The sequence below is a fragment of the Argopecten irradians genome, chromosome 15 (assembly GCF_041381155.1).
Source record: "Argopecten irradians isolate NY chromosome 15, Ai_NY, whole genome shotgun sequence".
Taxonomy (NCBI): Eukaryota; Metazoa; Mollusca; class Bivalvia; order Pectinida; family Pectinidae; genus Argopecten; species Argopecten irradians.
This window is the reverse complement of record NC_091148.1, coordinates 32865797-32884444: the sequence shown is the minus strand read 5'-3', so window position 1 is coordinate 32884444 and position 18648 is coordinate 32865797. Positions and strand designations below refer to the sequence as shown.

Here is an 18648-nt window from a genome sequence, read left to right as displayed (position 1 = left end):
GCTACCATTGCATTATGGGTGCTATCCCATGCTTAGTTGCAGAGAAGAAGTCGTTTATATGGAAATAGCCAAATTGACCCCTTTTGACCCCGCCCCTCAGGCCCCCAGGGGGTAAGCCCCATCATTTGTACAATTTTGAATCCCCACCCTATAAGGATGCTACCATTGCATTATGGGTGCTATCCCATGCTTAGTTTCAGAGAAGAAGTTGTTTATATGGAAATAGCCATATTGACCCCTTTTGGCCCCGCCCCTCAGGCCCCTGGGGAGTCAGCCCCATCATTTGTACAATTTTCAGTTAGTAGCCCATAAGGATGCTACCATTCAAATTTTGTTGAAATTCGAGCAGTGGTTATGGAGAAAAAGTCGATTGTTGACGGACACGGGACGCCACGGTATCCCATAAGCTCATCTTGGTACTTTGGACCAGGTGAGCTAAAAACTAACAAGAGATCCCAGAGGGATCTTGGCGCCCACCAAAGAATGATCTATATCTGACAAAGGAAAGATGGATCTTTTCTCTACTTTTTAAACTTTTTCAAACATACTACATATAAAATTTGAGACAGATCGCTTCAGTACCTTTTGAGAAATAGCGGTAACAAACTTCAACTATCAAAATCCAAGATGACTCCTTGGTGGCCATCTTGTTGATCAATCGGTCCCAAATCACAATATGCACAACTAGGGCCCTAGGGGAACCTACATGTGAAATTTGAGAAAGATCCATTCAATACTTTCTGAGAAATAGCGATAACAAACTTTGAATATAAAAATCCAAGATGGCTGCCTGGCAGCAATTTTGTTGACTGATCGGTCCCAAAATGCAATATGCACAACTAGGTCCCTAGGGGAACCTACATATGAAATTTGAGACAGATCCCTTCAGTACTATCTGAGAAATAGCCATAACAAACTTTAACTATCAAAATCCAAGATGGCCGCCTGGCGGCCATCTTGTTTTTCCTATCAGCCTCAAAATCTGTATGGCACAACTAGGGACCAAGGGTAACCTCCATGTGAAGTTTGAACAAAATCCCTTCAGTAGTTCTCAAGAAATATCGATAACAAACTTCAACTGCCAAAATCAAAGATGGCTGCCTGGCGGCCATCTTGTTTTTCCGATCAGCCTCAAAATCTGTATGGCACAACTAGGGACCAAGGGTAACCTCCATGTGAAGTTTGAACAAAATCCCTTCAGTAGTTCTCAAGAAATATTGATAACAAACTTCAACTGCCAAAATCAAAGATGGCTGCCTGGCGGCCATCTTGTTTTTCCGATCAGCCTCAAAATCTGTATGGCACAAATATGGACCAAGGGGACCCTCCATGTGAAGTTTGAACAAAATCCCTGCAGCAGTTTTTAAGAAATAGTGATAACAAGCATTGTTTACGGACGGACCACGGACCACGGACCACGGACGCAGGGCGATTTGAATAGCCCACCATCTGATGATGGTGGGCTAATAAACATATGTGAGCAGTTCTCATATAGAGTGATAGAGCGACTAGAACTATGAAATAACCTTGCAAAATTAGAACTGTAAGCCATTGCTGCCAATGGCTAATTAATATCATTGCCAATTGCAATTAACAGATAAGTTTTATGGTTTAAAAATATTTATTGTCAAAAACAAATGACAAAGGATTGGGTACAAGTTATTACAACTTATCAAAGACCCATGAACTCTCACATCTCACTGTCAACAAAATTTCACATCACACTGCCAACACCATTAATCCAATCACATATTCCACCACCAACACCATCAATCCAATCTCACATCCAACACATCAATCCAATCTCATATCCCACCACCAACACCATCAATCCAATCTCACATCCCACCACCAACACCATCAATCCAATCTCACATCCCACCACCAACACCATCAATCCAATCCGAACAACACCTCCACCACCACCATAAATTTCAAATAGCATCACTCACACACTTACAAATCCTCATTACATACCATGTTATTTGGTATGCTAGCAGTATCCCTGCCAACTAACTTCTAAATGAAAATTGACAATGGATGAAAGACAAAAAGGACAATAAATGGTTTAGACATCAAACTGCAGAACACCAGATGGATTCTTATTCGCTATGTAGCTTGTTTTGTTCTTAAAACTAATCAAGTTCCCACTTTGGTATTCATTGCTGCTATAAAAGGTAAAAATAATATTTACACTTGTGTTGTTCTACTTTTTGTAACCATTAATTACAAGTATACCTAGACAGATTAAAGAACAGTAATGGTCAGAGTCAGAGTAATCGGCTCTAAGACTGCAGGTGTAGTGTTCAAGGATCAGGATTAACTTGATCCCTGGATTAGGTGATCAGGTGAAAATTTCCAATAAAGTAGGCTACAGACTTAACACATATATAGGTAACTCTGAATTACACTGTTGTTGTAATGTTAGCTAGGTAAGTGTTTTTTATGAGTGTGGTCAAAAACTATGGCCATTTTCATGTGCTCATAGATTGGACTTAAAGAAAACAAAACTAGCAATCTACTTTTCACTTGGACACTTGGAGGACAATCAGATCTGATGCAGTCTGGATAGTGTGCATGTATCACTCAGTAATTAGTGATATGATGAGTGATTTCATTTCAGTAATACGTTACCATAACTTTAGTATGCAAATACGCTACCTACACCCATAAAGGAATTTGGTTTACTTGGAAGAGACTGTTGATGTTAAAATAAGGCAAACACTGGACTTTATATATGCTTACAGGAAATTCTTCATGTGATAGACAATATTTAGTCATTTTGAAAATTTACTTCAAATGCAAGCAACAAAATCTATTGACAACAAAAGTGATGGAGAAGAAATTAAGCAGCTTTTTGTATTGTTCAGAAAAAACTGAAGTGTTCTAAAAACAATATGGCAAGACAAAATAAAAGCAACATTAGAGAAAAGAAAAAATCTGGACAATTAGAGCAAAACTCAGCAGGAAGGCTCTCAACAATGATTCTGATTGAGGAAGTATAAGAGGTGTCGGTCTCCAAGATATTTCAAACAAAACTCTTTGGTATACAACCATTACTGGATAATGACCATAACAATTGATTCTCGTCACTTTGACATAAACTTGAAGACTCCATGACCTGAGTTGAAGGACAGTTATGAGTGATGCTCAAAAAGGGGTCTGTGAGCATCCATAGAATACACAGACCATTTAAAACAAAGTTCTCTAACAACAGTTTCAGCAACTAGACTCTCAAAACCTTTATACTGTGACCATGAATTCTATACACCGAGCCGTCTTGAAGCAACACTTCCGTCAGCTGGCCAGTGACATAATCCTCACCGACACCCTGTTAGGGGCCCTGTACCAGGCCCAGATATTTGAGAGGAACATGATTGATCTCATCAAGGTAAATACACAGAACAGGCAGGTATTATCTCCCTTCCTACATTTTATAAATCACGTTGCACAGCATTGAATCTTTCTTGTAGATGAGAAGGGATTTCTAAAGCTATAAGGTTACAGGTTGTAATACAGGCATGTAACCTGTGTCAACTGTCAACGCAAATAACCATATAATCAACAAAAGACTAAAATCAGTTTCTGTAGCAATGTACAAAATGCATGACTATGCCTATGTACTTTCATGTGAGATGAGTTTCAGTTAACAGAAAACATCACTGAAACAATAATCCATTTGGAATTATATCTACTTGTAAGGGTGGACACTCCTGTCCGTTTTATAGTGCCTAAGTTATTGAAGCAGACTCTGACAGAGACAAACAATCCACTCCAATGGGCAACTCTTTACTGACAAGGGGTAAACCACACAAACATACTGCATTCTCCCAAAAATCCACAAGCCAATACTACAAACACAACAAAATACAAGTTGGGCCATCCATAATGACTGTGGTTATTGATAACTTAATGAACTTATCACCAGCCCTGTCAGAATCCTGATTACAATAACTACTTTGATTGACAGGCTGAGAAGACGGAGGGAGACAAGGTGTGTAAGTTGTTGGAGCTCCTCCCTAAGCGAGGACCTGATGCGTTTGACTTGTTCCTGGAGGTGATACAGAATGACTACCCCTGGCTAGTGGCCATGCTCACCGCCAGTATCAAACAGGAGACAATCAGCAGGGCACCAACCAAACCAGACCTCAAACAGGACACTGCAGGTAAACTTCACTTTAAAAGAATTTGTAAGAATGATAAGTAGGAATGCTAAACAGCAATTATAGTGTTTGTTACTGTTGTCTTCTTGATTCCATGATACTTACTTTGAAACCTTTTATTAAAATTTACTTTGTATAACAACCATCTGCTTAATTATTTTTAGATCTCTTTTTTAAGTTCACAAATGAGCAATTTCAACACAACTTAACCTGAGTACAGACAATATCCTCACTGTTGTTTCATTCATGTGATAGAGCATCTCATTTTCTAGTCCGAAAACTTTTCCATTCTTTGTGATTTCCAGACTCAGCCCGGACCTCTATGGAACTCTGTGCCATTGATACTGATATGGATATAAAGACCAAGGTGTCCACATTTATACATAAACAGTTCGGACACAGCAAGCGTATCTCGGAGAACGACAAGAAGACAATGATACGATGGATGTCACACACAGTACATCATGAGAGACATCGCAGACTGACATCAGCATCTGAGAGTTCTGCTGGAAAACTCCTGGAGTCGGTCTCCATGACAACAGAGGATAAATGTTGTGGAACGGATGAAGATAGCACTGTGGTCAATATGGATAAAATCAAAAAGCTTTATAAGAAATTACAAGAATTCAAAAAAGATCACTGTAAAAAATCTACTCCCGAGCAAGTGTCTAGTGGTGGCTCTCTGTCATGTGACAAACAGACTGAAACATCAGCCAATCAAAACCAGGTTAGTGGATGTCTGGATTCCATGGCAACAGACGTACAATACCTAATGGATAAGTTGGACAAGATAGAAGCTGAGGTCAATAAGTGTTATCTTATGTTAGGAGATCGGGCCAAGAATTTGTCCCTGTCACTCCTCATATACGACATGTCAATCACTACAAAACAAAAGGAAAAGGACCTGAAACAGGAGAAAGCAAAGAGTGAGAAAATGTTGAATGAATTGTACGAATATTCTAAAAAGGTGTCGCATCTAGAGCAAGCCAAAGCACAACAAGAAATGTCTAGTGTTACTCATACAGAGGAAGTGAGTAGGCTACAACGACAGCTGGAGGAGAGAAATCAACACATTCAAAAGCTCGAACATCTTCATAAGTTACACACCGAGAAACAACATACCCTAGAAAATCTGAAATCTATGGTGAAAGACTTACAGAACAATAACGGCTTATCTAGGACTTCACGGGTTGTGTCCGACAGCGTAACATCACGGTCTATAAATAGTCGACAGACGTCCCGTTATGCGATGTCTAAAATGAAAACAGACGGAGAGACACCTGGGCCTTTACAAGTCGGAACGAGGAAAATCATCACTAATAGGTCGTACAAGAAAAAGAATAATCCCTCGACGTATAGATATTGATGTCGTAACGAGGAAAATTGTCACTAAAAGGTTATACAAGAAAAGAAATTATCCCTCGACGTATAGATATTGATGTCGGAACATATAATAAAAGGTTTCGTATAATCTACTTTGAATAACTCACAACAGCTGGATTCACAGGATCAACAATAATGCGGCCATTATGATGTGTAAAATTTGCTTAATGTGATAATTAAAATATGATTTTGATCCAAGAAACTAGGAGAGTATCTGAATGTGTTCTAGATAGAAATGAATATATCTGTAGAATTTCTGTACAAAGTATTTGTCATCATTTTGCTGGGGGAAGTAAGTAATATTTCTAAAAATTTTGCAGTAAGAATAATAGAAAATATCAACCTTAAACCTGATGCAGTAACAAACTAAATTATTCATACCAATAATTATAAGCCCTGTAATTATCACAGTAATAATAGGATAACTTCAAATTATTTTGATTTGTTTTCAATATATTTTTCTCCCATTTCAGATTAATTCATATATTGAACAACAGAATAACCAATAAATGTATCAGGTATTATAACATTTATTAAACTATGGGTTTTTAAACCTTATTTGGTATATCTTTTAGTCTATTTATCAATAATCAATAATCAATTTAAATTCCCCTACCTGTAATCAATAATTTCAGGTAAAAAGATGGGTCATTAGGGTGTACTATACTGACCAGGTAAAAAGATGGGTCATTAGGTGTACTATACGGAGTAATTATAACTATAGCCGAATGACGAACATATTTAACAATGATTGTGTGACGTACAACATGGCCTTCAATCAAGTATACCAGGAACATATATAATCATGTTCTAAGGGATTCACATATAGGTAGTCACCCACACATTTCACAGAATTAGATAAAAGATGATATACCTTTAGGATGTTCCCAGAGTTGAACTTGTTAAAGGGTATTTAGATTTTCCCAAAAATTGTTCTGAAGATTTGAAAATCACTCCTCAATTTTAAAACAAAGAAAACAAAAGGCCCAGATGACCTGTATTGCTTGTACTTATAAGAAATCTTCTTCTGGTATTTTATCTTAAATCTTTAAAAGGCTACATCCTGTTAACCCATTTTATACATTAATTACAATATCGTAATATTATTATGAGGAAACATTATACCTGTTATATTTATCAGGATTTATCTAAGCCAGCAGTATCATATATTACAGTATCAGTTTTAAGTCTATATCTCCTAAAACATAACAATATTGCCATATGAATTTAGGGAAGGAATTCCTAATGTTTTGAAGTCATACAATTTCCTGTTAATAAAATAATTAGGGTGTACCATACCATGTAATTCTAACTATAGCTGTATGACCGACATCTATAACAATGATTGTGTGACGTACAACATGGCCTTCGGGAACATACTTGAAGAATATTAAACAATGTTCTAAGTAATTCACCTAATAACTGCAAGAGTGCCGCCCACACTTTGAACAGAATAATAAAAAATATGTTGAAATACCTTTGGAAGGTCCCCAGAGTTGAACTTTTTAACAGGTACATATTCAGATTTTCCCAAAAAATTGAATCAGTTCTATAAAGATTTGAAAATCACTCCTCAATTTTAAAACAAAGAAAACAAAAGGCCCAGATGACCTGTATTGCTTGTACTTATAAGAAATCTTCTTCTGGTATTTTATCTTAAATCTTTAAAAGGCTACATCCTGTTAACCCATTTTATACATTAATTACAATATCCTAATATCATGATGATCTTGTCAATTCATTTGCTATCAACTTGAAAGCTTTGATACCAGCTAGGGTACATTTAAACCTGTTTGTATGGTATTGATTAGGCTATCAAATGACAACTGATAAGATAGTCCATACCAAGCAATACTCAAGACATGTCCTCTTATTAATACTTATATAGACAGAATTCTGGCAAAAAAGTGTAGGTCTTCATTGATAAACATGTAATCAATATTTTGTCATATGCTATATCCATGGTGAAGCCCTGTAGATATCTGGCACTATTAGAATATCTAAAGCAGTGGAGTTCTTTCTCTGGGTTTATGAACATTCTTGCCAATACTTAAGTGCACCATGGGTCTGACCCAGCTCCTACTACAGTATCTTCTGATCTAGATACTTGCTACATACCCAAAAGATCCACAAGTCTTTTGACATTAAGTAATGAGATTAATAACACTTTATCTCAATGGCCTTGGATGAATGTCAAGGTCATTTGTTTGAACCAATTGACCATGCTACAGGCCAATGTCAGGTCCCTTATTTACCTGATCCTGGTTTGGTTTTCATTTTATTAACGTCCTCTTAACAGCCAGGACCATTGCCAGGTTCATTTAAAGATGTGCATGGTTTGTTGATAGAGGAAAGTCGAGTATGCTGAGAAAAACCACCAATCAGCAGTCAGTACATGGGAACTGCTCCACATGGCATTCCAACTTGCAACCTATAGGTGGAAGACTAAATGTTGTAATATGTCGGCACATCTTAACCACCTGGTCACCACTGCCCCTTATCTGATCCCTTTATTGGTCAAGGTAATTCAGGTCTTACGCAAGTAAATCACTATGTGTGTTATACAAAAGTAGTCTGACAAGAAAGTTCATTATTTTAATAGTATTTGAATTGAAAAGCTTTGATGTATCATTAATTCTGTAATTTAAATTAATTTGAAGTATTATTCAAATTATTTAAACTATCAGAAAATACTTGATTTTGTTTAACTGAGCTGCATGTACTTCTTGGCAGATACACATTAGTGCCAAATGACGGGGTATTTCACCACAGTAGCACCTGTTGTGCTTGTATACATCCGTTGTCACGGGACACAACGAGTGAAGAGAGAGTGACAGCTCTGTCACTCTCTTTAAGGCTTAAAATCTGTCTGTTATTGAGTTCAGGTTTGTATCTATGATTCTTGACTTATTTTGACATTAGTAAATGCAAATGAATGAATTTTATTCCCAAATTTAAATAGTAATAGAATATATACATAGAAGTAGCTGATTTGCTTGTGTGAGACCTTAAATAGGAAAAAAAATGGCAGTCCAATAATTCAAATATATTACAGGCCCAATATCACACAGGTTTACTGTATGGGCCCCTTTGTTACTGACAAGGTTTATTCAAGAAAAAAAACATTATTTCATCCCATTTTACCTTGAATAAAGCTAAGGTCAAGGCAACTCACTTAAACAAACTAATGGCAGTCCTTTATCTCAGTACGCTACACTTGCCCAACAATAGGTCTCAAGGCCTTCAGGACAAGATACCAAATGACATCCGATGTACTAAGTAAGTCTATTTGACAACTGTGACCTTGAATGAAGATCAAATTACATCCATTTGAACAAACTTGCTAGCACTTCATCCCAGCATGCTATACCTAGAAAAGATAATATCTTTGAACATTTTAATTTCTAAAAAGAAGATATTTATAGATTTTACTACAATTGTCCACTGTGACCTTGAATGCCATGGTAACTTGTTTGACCAAAATTGATAGTCTTTCATTCCAACGTGTTACAGGATTAAAATCAGGTCACTCAGCTGAATGTTTTACTGTATTAAAACTATGTGACCTTTATTGAAGGTCAAGGTCATTCATATGAACAAAATTTAAATTACCACAGATATAATTCTTTTTGGTGTTTCTTATAATAGATGCAGCTTGGGTTCAGTTAGGTGGTATTATATTCTGAAACAAATCAGGCACCATGTGTTTGGCATATAAAATGGCATATTATTTCACAACATTACGAATGGTACATATGTCATAACGCGTCAAAATGGTTATGTCAGAACACTACAAAATGGCACCATGCAGTGAAATTGTCTTAGTCATTTCAGTCACATACACATGATCAACTACAGTTACGCAGATAGCTGAAAATTAAAACTCAAGATTGTATCATTTATAATTAGATATATTCGTGTATAATATTGTATGAATTGCATATTTTTATATCAGCTTAATTTCTTCTAGATATGGAAATCCCAAAATGGTAAACTTTGAGGTACTACAGGGGTTTAAATTACTGAAATTTTATTAAGTATCTATCAGTAATGTTCTTTGATCCATGACCTAATACACCACACAGTGCTAAAGACTATATAACTTACTGTGTAACACGTCAAATAAATACACCATTAAGTATTATTCTGAAAGATACACACGCCTGCATTGTGACTGGGATTATATCAACACTGGCTTTTCATTTTGAGATCTTTTAAAGTCCTTTTAAAACTACAGTGTATAAACCGATTTTACCCCGCATGTTGGCCTCCCAAACCACATGGGGTCACCGTTTTGGCACTGTGTGTATCGTTTAGATAATGAGATCATTTTTAAAATTACCAGTAGTCTCTGAGACACTGTGTATACCTCAAGTAGAGTATTAAACATGTGTAACAAAATGTGGGAACTAGGAACTTAACATTCGCTCAACTTTTCTGCTTACAAGGTAAGTTTTAATTAATTAGTCATGTGATAATGTTTATCAATTAGCATCCACGGAATAATATAAAAATTTGTCTCATTAAATTTTACAAAGCAAATACCATTAACATGCAATATCCAGTTTGATATACCACATGCTATTTACACATATAACAAATCATTTTGTGTTTTATAATACTGATGAAATACTAAAAAAATTTCAGAAATAATCATTACATTAAACATACTACATTTTTTCAATAAAAAGCATCATCATTAATTTGCAAAAACAGAGTTAAAGTACAGGTCTATACATTACGAAATTTTTCATCGTTTTTAAAATTTAATTTTCAAACTTTAATCAAGTGTCATTCTATGAGTTAAATATCTAATTCTTTATTTGAAATCTTCTTTAAAATGCAATTTGATTTTTTTTCCATCCGATAATTTCATATGCAATTTTGACAACGTTTTTTTTTTTCTTTTTTTTTTTAATTTTGTTTTAAATATCAATATATCACTTATAATGATATGCTACTTTGATTTTTGTAATATGAATCTTGCTAATTGAAGTCTGTATATCAACAGAGCAGTGTAAATATGTACTATTCCTGGTTTTATTTACGCTGGTAACTTGTACAGGTATATACAAACAGAACGGTGTGGGTCTATTAGGACCAAGACAGGTGGCACATGAAGAAAGAGTCAGCATGAGAAAGTGACAATATTATCAGCATTCTGTTTGGATTGGCTAGCCAGAAGTATTTCAGGGTTTCATAGTGCTAAATATAAGACCGCAGAAGATATGAAAAACAAATAAGCTGTAATATTTACACACTCTTTCTGACCACACACGTCAATTGATACCCGATTATTTTTGAAATATTGTATCTAAGATTCCAAAACAAATATGCTGATTTGATTACAACTTCTTTGGCTGAATATGTCTCTAAACATCTATGGTATGTTTGCTGTGACCCATTCAGACTTGTCACAATGCCTGACTTGCAAAACTTTACTTTTTCTCTATGGTAAATGTTCTTTTTCTACATTCATATGTGATTTGACAGGATTGATCATATATAGGCAATATAATATATGATTTAAAACATCCTAGTTATTCTTCTTCAAATGGTAAGTATATCTGACTGTCACCTGACTTTGCTTGCAGTTTTCATATTACAAAACAGATATTATGGACTTAATTGATATCAGAAATAATAAGACCGGATATATTTATATTAGCTTATCTGATGGCAACAAATTTAATACCAATGATAACAGATGATAGTTTAGTGGTGTAAAAACTCTAACATTGTTTTAATCATTTGCAGGTGCTTTCCTAATTCTATAATCAATAAGAGATCGCCACCATGAATGACGCCCAGAGAGCGGTGCTACAAAAGCACCACATGGAGCTGGCCCGAGACATCATCGTGACCGAGGTACTCCTCGGCGAGTGTTTCCAGAGCAAACTATTCGACAGCCACCTCATCGACATTATCCGGGTAAGCTGAACTATCCCACATAGTTTTAGTTTAATTTGGAACTGAAATTTCACCTTATTCCCATGGTTGGTTGGTTTATTATATTGACATCTTATTAACTGTCACAGTCATGCATTTAATGGTGGCTTTTCCTGTATGCAGCGTGTGTGAAATGTGTGTTTGCTTTGGGAGGTTGAAGTATGTTCGTGTTGCGACTCTTTAAAATAGCGAAACTCTTAACCACTCGGCCATGGCAGCCCCTTAGCGAAACTCATGCCCTTTTCATAGTGTTATCTCACAGAAGTATGTTGCCAGAGACATATTGCAGCACACCCCACCCAGTCACATTATACTTACAGACGAACAAATCATCCTCCCTGTATGCTGAAAGCTTTAATTACATAGGCGCTTCAAATATTGAAAATAATCACTGCATTTTTTTGGCCAAAATGATTCCTCTTTTTCTCTTATACCATGGGAACAATATTGGCTGGTCTCATGCAATACACTCATTTGCATTGAAAATATAATACATAATTTTTATGTATGAAGAAGTGTCTTTAACTTATTTTTTTTCTAACTTATTTTAAAATGGCGGGATAACAAAAGATTTAAAATTGCAATAAAACGTCAAGGTATAAGAGAAAAATAATCTTTGATATGTGGATATGAAGAGTAAAGATATTCTAGCCTCAGCAATTGAGCCTCGATCGGGTTTTACAACATTTTGTGACCCTCGGTAGAATATCTCTTTCCTTCATACATATGAAATAGTCTTATATTATATTACAAGCAAGCACAAAGGCATAAGAAGATACCAGAACAAAACAATGGTAGAAATTTTTTGTTTTGACGAAGTACAAGTAAACACGAGTTTCACTATTGACACTCAGTCATTGACAACCGACAGTCCAAAGAAACTTCTCATGGACAATGACAAAACCTGCACACACTACAAAATCTCTAAGCTACTGACAAAATCGTTTTGAAATGCTATATTTAACAATGTCATGTATCTGTATTTGTCGTCTGTGTATTGAGTTGTCTTAGGCAATGACTTGATCAACATTTAAACCATTCAGGTAATATGTACCTAATCAGGTCATAATGATTGTTACTATTGTACTGGGGCATAATATACCTGTCAGGTAGGCTGTATTTCAGCACGTTAACAGGTAGTCATATTAACCGGATTAATCCTAAATCATTGAGTTCATTAAAATCTCTACATGATAAAATAGCCCAACAACACTCAATCATATCATAGTAAATACATGTCACTGATAAAATACTGAGGGGAAGATTTATAAAACGGAAGATTTAAAGTTTCAAACCGTGAATTGATTACCTTTGATAGAAATTACAGGTGTAAATAAACACCTGTAACGAGTATAAGGTGACCAAGTACCCAACATGTCTGGCCATAAATCCTTATCTCTGGCCACCCAGGGTCGGAGTGCCCAATATTCTTGATCAATTGTGTGAATCAATCTGTCGCTATAGTGCAACTGGTAACAGTTTAAAACATTTATTGTTGAAAAGTTTGGCCAACAACTGTCATTTAAATTAGCCATTCCTGGAGTAGGTAATTTTTAAGTAAGATTTCTACAAGACATCAACAATTCAAATCCTGCTACCATATTTCTGAGCTTTTTGAGTTAGTAATTAATAGATTTTTTTTGTTATTGTTTCAATATCAATAATTAATAGATTTTTTTTGTTATTGTTTCAATATCAATCACCAGTACCTATCACTGAAAGACATGCCAGTTTTAGGAGGTGAGAGGAAAGCTGATTAACTCTGCTCATCAAGTCAATTGAACTTCAATTTTTGTTTCAAGTTGAGAAAGTCTTGAGATTATTTCATAGCCTTGACCTTTTATTTTTTTATTTTTCTAGGATTGAAGTATCAATTTGAAATTTGAATATATTAGGTATGTCAAATAAGAAATCTTTAAATTAATATGAATTTAAGGCAAAGCATCAGAAGAGCGCAGCTACATGTGAAAGATTATAACATCATAACTTTATATTGTCCATATTTTTCTATGAGATTAACAATAAAATATTTCACTGACATGCAAATACTATCGATAGATAGAAAGAATTCAAAACAATTCAAATGGAATAGTTCAATATACTTCAATCTTGTTTTTATCAGATGCAGGGAAAACTTGGCAATATGCCATGCTATCAAAAATACGCGGGAATCTATGATGTCATCTTTGGCGTCAGGTTTTGTGACCTCACTGCTGACGGTGCCGTGCGCTTGAGACCATACACAGTATATATTGGACCCCGCAGTACATTTATTGCATTGTTCTTGAATATGTGTAAATTAAAACTACTTACAGTAATTTTAAAGCGTATACTGATAACACATTTAGTCTAGTACAGAAATTTCAAATCTCGTCGTGCTGATAACGAGAATTAAAACATGGCTGCCTACATGGAGGCGCGAGACTTTTCCCGCGGGACACAATTTCAAAGTCCAAGGGGTACTGGAGTGTATTGGAATCTATATGCTCACACACGTGTTATGGTTAGTTGAGCTTCGCTCTACGTGGCCTTTGGCCGCGCAGAGAGCTGCGCTCTTAGACGTTTTGGTCCGACATTAAATGTGTATCAAACATGTATGTCATGAGCACGTTGAGTGGCTGTACATACCGTCTGGCGATTGGTCAAAAGAGATAAAGGAAGCAGTTGCCTCTTCAACAGTGATAAGATTAAGTTTAGGTTCTGGTTTTGTAAAACAAATAAAGCTTGCTTTCTTTGACATTAAGCCTTATTGTTTTCAGAATGACCCATCCCCATCCTACAAACTGCTAAACCTACTGCCCACTCGGGGTCCGGGCGCCTTTGACATGTTCATGAGTATCATTGAGACAGACTACCACTGGCTGGCCTCCTTATTACAGGACAGTCTGGATAAGGAGCTGGCCAAACCTCGAGAGGCAAGATCAAGTGTAATCCTCCCCAAACTGGACACAACGGACGGAGGTAAATTTTACTTTATTATGTCCCTGCATATGACAGAGTTACCTCCCTTTCAGGTAGGTATCCATTGCGATGTCATTGTTGTGTGAGAGTAAATGTTTTCTCTGAAAAGTATGCTGTAATGAAACACATACATGACGGTGAAACACATAACGTCACAATCAATACCTATCCACAAGGGCAGATAACTCTATGATATGCAAATTCAGAATATCTAAAACAATTGTAATTGCTTTCATAGACAGATTACATTCATTTTATTATGTTAAAGCGTTAAAAAGAGTGAATCGCCTCAACAAAGTTTTGAAAACTTATACATGGATTTCTTTAATATCTGTACATATTGCAGAAACCTGCAGTAACATTAGATCAGAATTTTCAATATTTTTTCTTACTCTTGGTATCTTCATCTTTTTCTCCTGTGTCTATTATCTAAGTTTTTAAGCTCCATCCTCTTGATCTATACTTCTTTGTTTTACATTCCTCTTGGCCTCGAGTTTGTTTGCTATTTGGTTTTAACCTTGATTCTTTTGACCTCTTCTGTTTCTTTTTTCTTTGTTTCCTTTTCCTCTTGGTTTCTTCTTCTTTTGTTTCTTTTAATATTCGAAGTATTGATCATCTTTTATGATTCTGTCCTTCTGTTGAGTTGAGTTGAATAATGACTGAGAATCTGACATTTGTTTTACAGGTTTTTGCTCTCCCAGACTGATGTCCTTAGGGTCTCCAACAGAGGAAGAAGATGGGGGAGGAGAGATACGAAACCGTGTCACGACTTTCATGAACCGCAATTTCGGACTAAACAGGAAACTATCACAAGCTGATAAACGTGCAATCGAACAATTCATAATGGAGCAAGCAAAGCTTGAACGTGACAAACAGTGCACAACATCAATGTCTTCAAGTGAGGATGTAATAGAAAGCCCCGATATTGTTGAGTCTTCAGACATCGTGAAAAAAAATTTGTTTGATTGTTACATAAAGATGAATGTCCGTATGAAAGCTTTATATACTTGTGAAGAAAAAGAGGAGAACGAGAGTCCCGAGTCTGGTGTTACAGAATCGGTTATGACATTTAATGTACTAAAACTAATGATAGATACCGTTCTGAACCGTTTAGAGAAAGTGGAGGATCAGATATCTCAATGTTACGACTCGCTGAACGACACAGAGAGGTCAGAACCTCTATCTAAACACATTGATAGGTTAACCATTCAGCTGATGTCAAGTGAACAGTTACTGGAGGACGAACGTAGAAAGACAGAGAAAATGACGGACGAATTATACACCTTATCAATGAACCACAGAAAAATGCTTCAGTCATCTCAGTTAAGGGATGTCGAGCTGGAGGTAAAGCGAAACCAAGTGACGAACTTACAAAGGGAGGTAATTACACTACAGAAGGAAATAGATCGTCTCGCTGGACTAAATAAACAGCATCTAGAGAAGGAAAAGACTTTAGCAAACCTCAAGGAGATGGTGGAAGGTTTGAAGTCCAGTCATCGGATTATACAGGAGGAGAAAGACAATTTAAGTCGCAAACTCACGGAACAGGATTCTCGATCACCACGACGACAAATATCTAAGAACGGTCGATATACAGGACTGACAACTAACCGTGCAAGACAGCCAACGAGGCGGAAACCGATCAGTAATATTGGAAATTATAGAATGAATCAACCCTAACATAGTGAAAAATTATTAGCAAAAAAAACTAAAATCATAGATCATATTTAATAAATAGCAATAAGTCAAATCGGTCATTTCAATAACATTTAATTCCCGAAAGCAGTTAGTTGCTGGACAACTACTGATTATCATTTGGATTTACAACTGATACAGAACATATGAACATATGAACATGTTACTTCATGAATTTACATATAATGACATACAGTAATTTGGAATTTGTTATTAATTGCTGCAGCTAACTGAATAATGGTATAAGTAGAGTTAATAAAACCATATGTGTTATTGTGAAGAACTGTCAAGGTCTTTGGTATACTGTCAAACAACTATGTTTTCATGTGTGATTCAATTTCAAATATAACTGATTTCGCAGGCAATAGGAAATTGCAAAAAATAATTGTCACAAAAAGGTAAAATGTTACAGAAGAGAAGAATCATTTGAAACTAATTGTGAAATAAAATCACTGTGAAAGTCATCAGGACTGAAATCGCAAGCATAAGTCTCAGCAAATGTAATTTGGTCTACAGTATTATACAATCAGGTAGCCAACAGCTGCTACATAAGTTAACATTACTGCCTCAAAATGACTCGCCATTCATGGGCCAATGAATCAAAACAATTGTTATTTATCATCATCTTACAGGTAATACTTGAATCCCACTACATTTCCGACATATTTAAACTCTTTGTTTGTTAAAAATGTTCCTAATTGTGCTAGTGACACTGCCAAATTTCCATTTTGAATTTCCATAAAGAAATTAATTTTGACCTGCAGTTAAATTTTGCATATTTCGCATTTTTCCTATTTTGTTAAAAGAATTTAGAATTAGCAAAAAAAAATTGTTGTGCAAATGTTTCAAATGCATGTTATTAGAAGCTAATATAAGCAGTCTGAATTGCGAAATTGAATTATCACAAAAGAATAAATTTGATTGTTGGTTTACAGTAGGTATATTTCCAACACGATACATAATACTTTGAATTTAAATGAACGACACAGATCAATCTATGACAGCACCATGTAGCCATTGAGCTTCCGGGGGTAAACTGATTGCACTTGTTTGTTGCCAAACTACTAGTGAATGTATTGACTTAATGATTTATACAGCTTTACAGTAGTAGATTAACACACACACTGTGGAAAGTTTTAAATAGAAATGTGTCTTACTGATTTATAATATGTGGTTTGTTTTATGTAGTGTAGCAGAGAATTCCATTAGTTGTATATTATATTGTTTTGACTCGATTCTCTATAGAGTAATATCATTGTAGTGCTTTCTCATTGAAAACAAATTTGATTTTTATTTAACTTATTCTTTTGACTGTTCTCACAGAATATGCTATTTTATTGTTAAACAAATCACTTCAAATTCTGAAATACTGTAAATGTGAATTATTTTCTATGTCAATATTTTTGATGAATCAGCTTTCAAACTCTTTGCGATCTGATAATTTTTACAATATATAATGTTACATACTTCTACATTCTAAATTTGCTTTTAATTGTTTTATTGATTCTATGCCCAATCATGAACCTGTTGATATATTTGCATGCAGATATATTAATTAGCAGATATGAAACGGAGGTGAGATCGATGAAAAGTTCCAAGCCGCAAATAATTCCACTTTACAATGGACAATGGACAATTTTAAGAGTCCATTCATTGAGTCTGCATTCAGTTGAGTCAGATACTCTTGTGACTATTGTTGTGTCTTTGAGAGAAATCTCATTAATTTATATTGTAATCTTTAATTCTTTCAAAGATTTTATGTAGTACAGTAATAAATAAAACTCTACATTAAGAAACCTCAATCAAGATCGATTCCCTGTATTTTGTTATATATATATTATTTGGAACTTTTCAAATTTGAAATGGCAATAGTTTGGTTTTTTTTTTTTTTTGTATCTTGTGAAAATGAACTCTGTTATTTTCGGAGGTTTTGATATCAATGAAGTGCTCTGTATCATTTTTCTTTTTCATCTGGTGACATTTTATTGTTATGAAGTCAATTTGATGGTATTCAAATGTGCCAAAGTAAATAATACAATCAGAATTCAATTCTTACTACAAAGAAAATGTGAAACTGATTTATTTATTTTGTGTGAGTGTTACTTTTTTTCCATCTCTACACTTGTTAAATGCTGTAAGCATCACAACATCAATCTCAATCATTTCTTTTAAAATCTTTATTTTTTTAAATAAAACTATTTGTATTGCAGTTACTATGTTTGTATTTATCTCTTCAAACTTTGAAAATATACCGTAATTTTGGCCACTTCAAAGAGTGCTGATGGGCGCTAGAAATAAAAAAATATAGGGTGCTTAATTGACCGATCGCCAAGTGTAATATAGCCATGCATGCTTCGTGCTCTCAAATGCATGTGAACCTACTTTCAATGTCGGAATAAACACTGTAGCATACACAATACAAAATACAAAGTCACATGCGTTTTGTTTGACAACTGGTGATTTGTCAATTTTCGTTGGACTAGCCTAGCTTACATGA

General features: G+C 35.2%; 2 protein-coding genes and 1 pseudogene across 2 annotated transcripts in view; 2 read left to right on the top strand and 1 right to left on the bottom strand.

Annotated features, from left to right (window-relative positions):
* LOC138308790 (myosin heavy chain, cardiac muscle isoform-like) overlaps window positions 1-18648 on the bottom strand; it is a 144618-nt gene that overhangs the window by 87463 nt on the left and 38507 nt on the right. The gene's annotated exons all lie outside the window — the stretch shown is intronic.
* Window positions 3114-5803, top strand: LOC138309285 (uncharacterized; annotated as a pseudogene).
* Window positions 9479-18360, top strand: LOC138308970 (calcium-binding and coiled-coil domain-containing protein 2-like). Its single transcript, XM_069250052.1, has 4 exons — window positions 9479-9994; window positions 11304-11477; window positions 14255-14456; window positions 15142-18360. The coding sequence occupies exons 2-4, from the start codon at window positions 11343-11345 to the stop codon at window positions 16134-16136; spliced, it is 1332 nt and encodes a 443-aa protein (XP_069106153.1). The 5' UTR covers window positions 9479-9994; window positions 11304-11342; the 3' UTR covers window positions 16137-18360.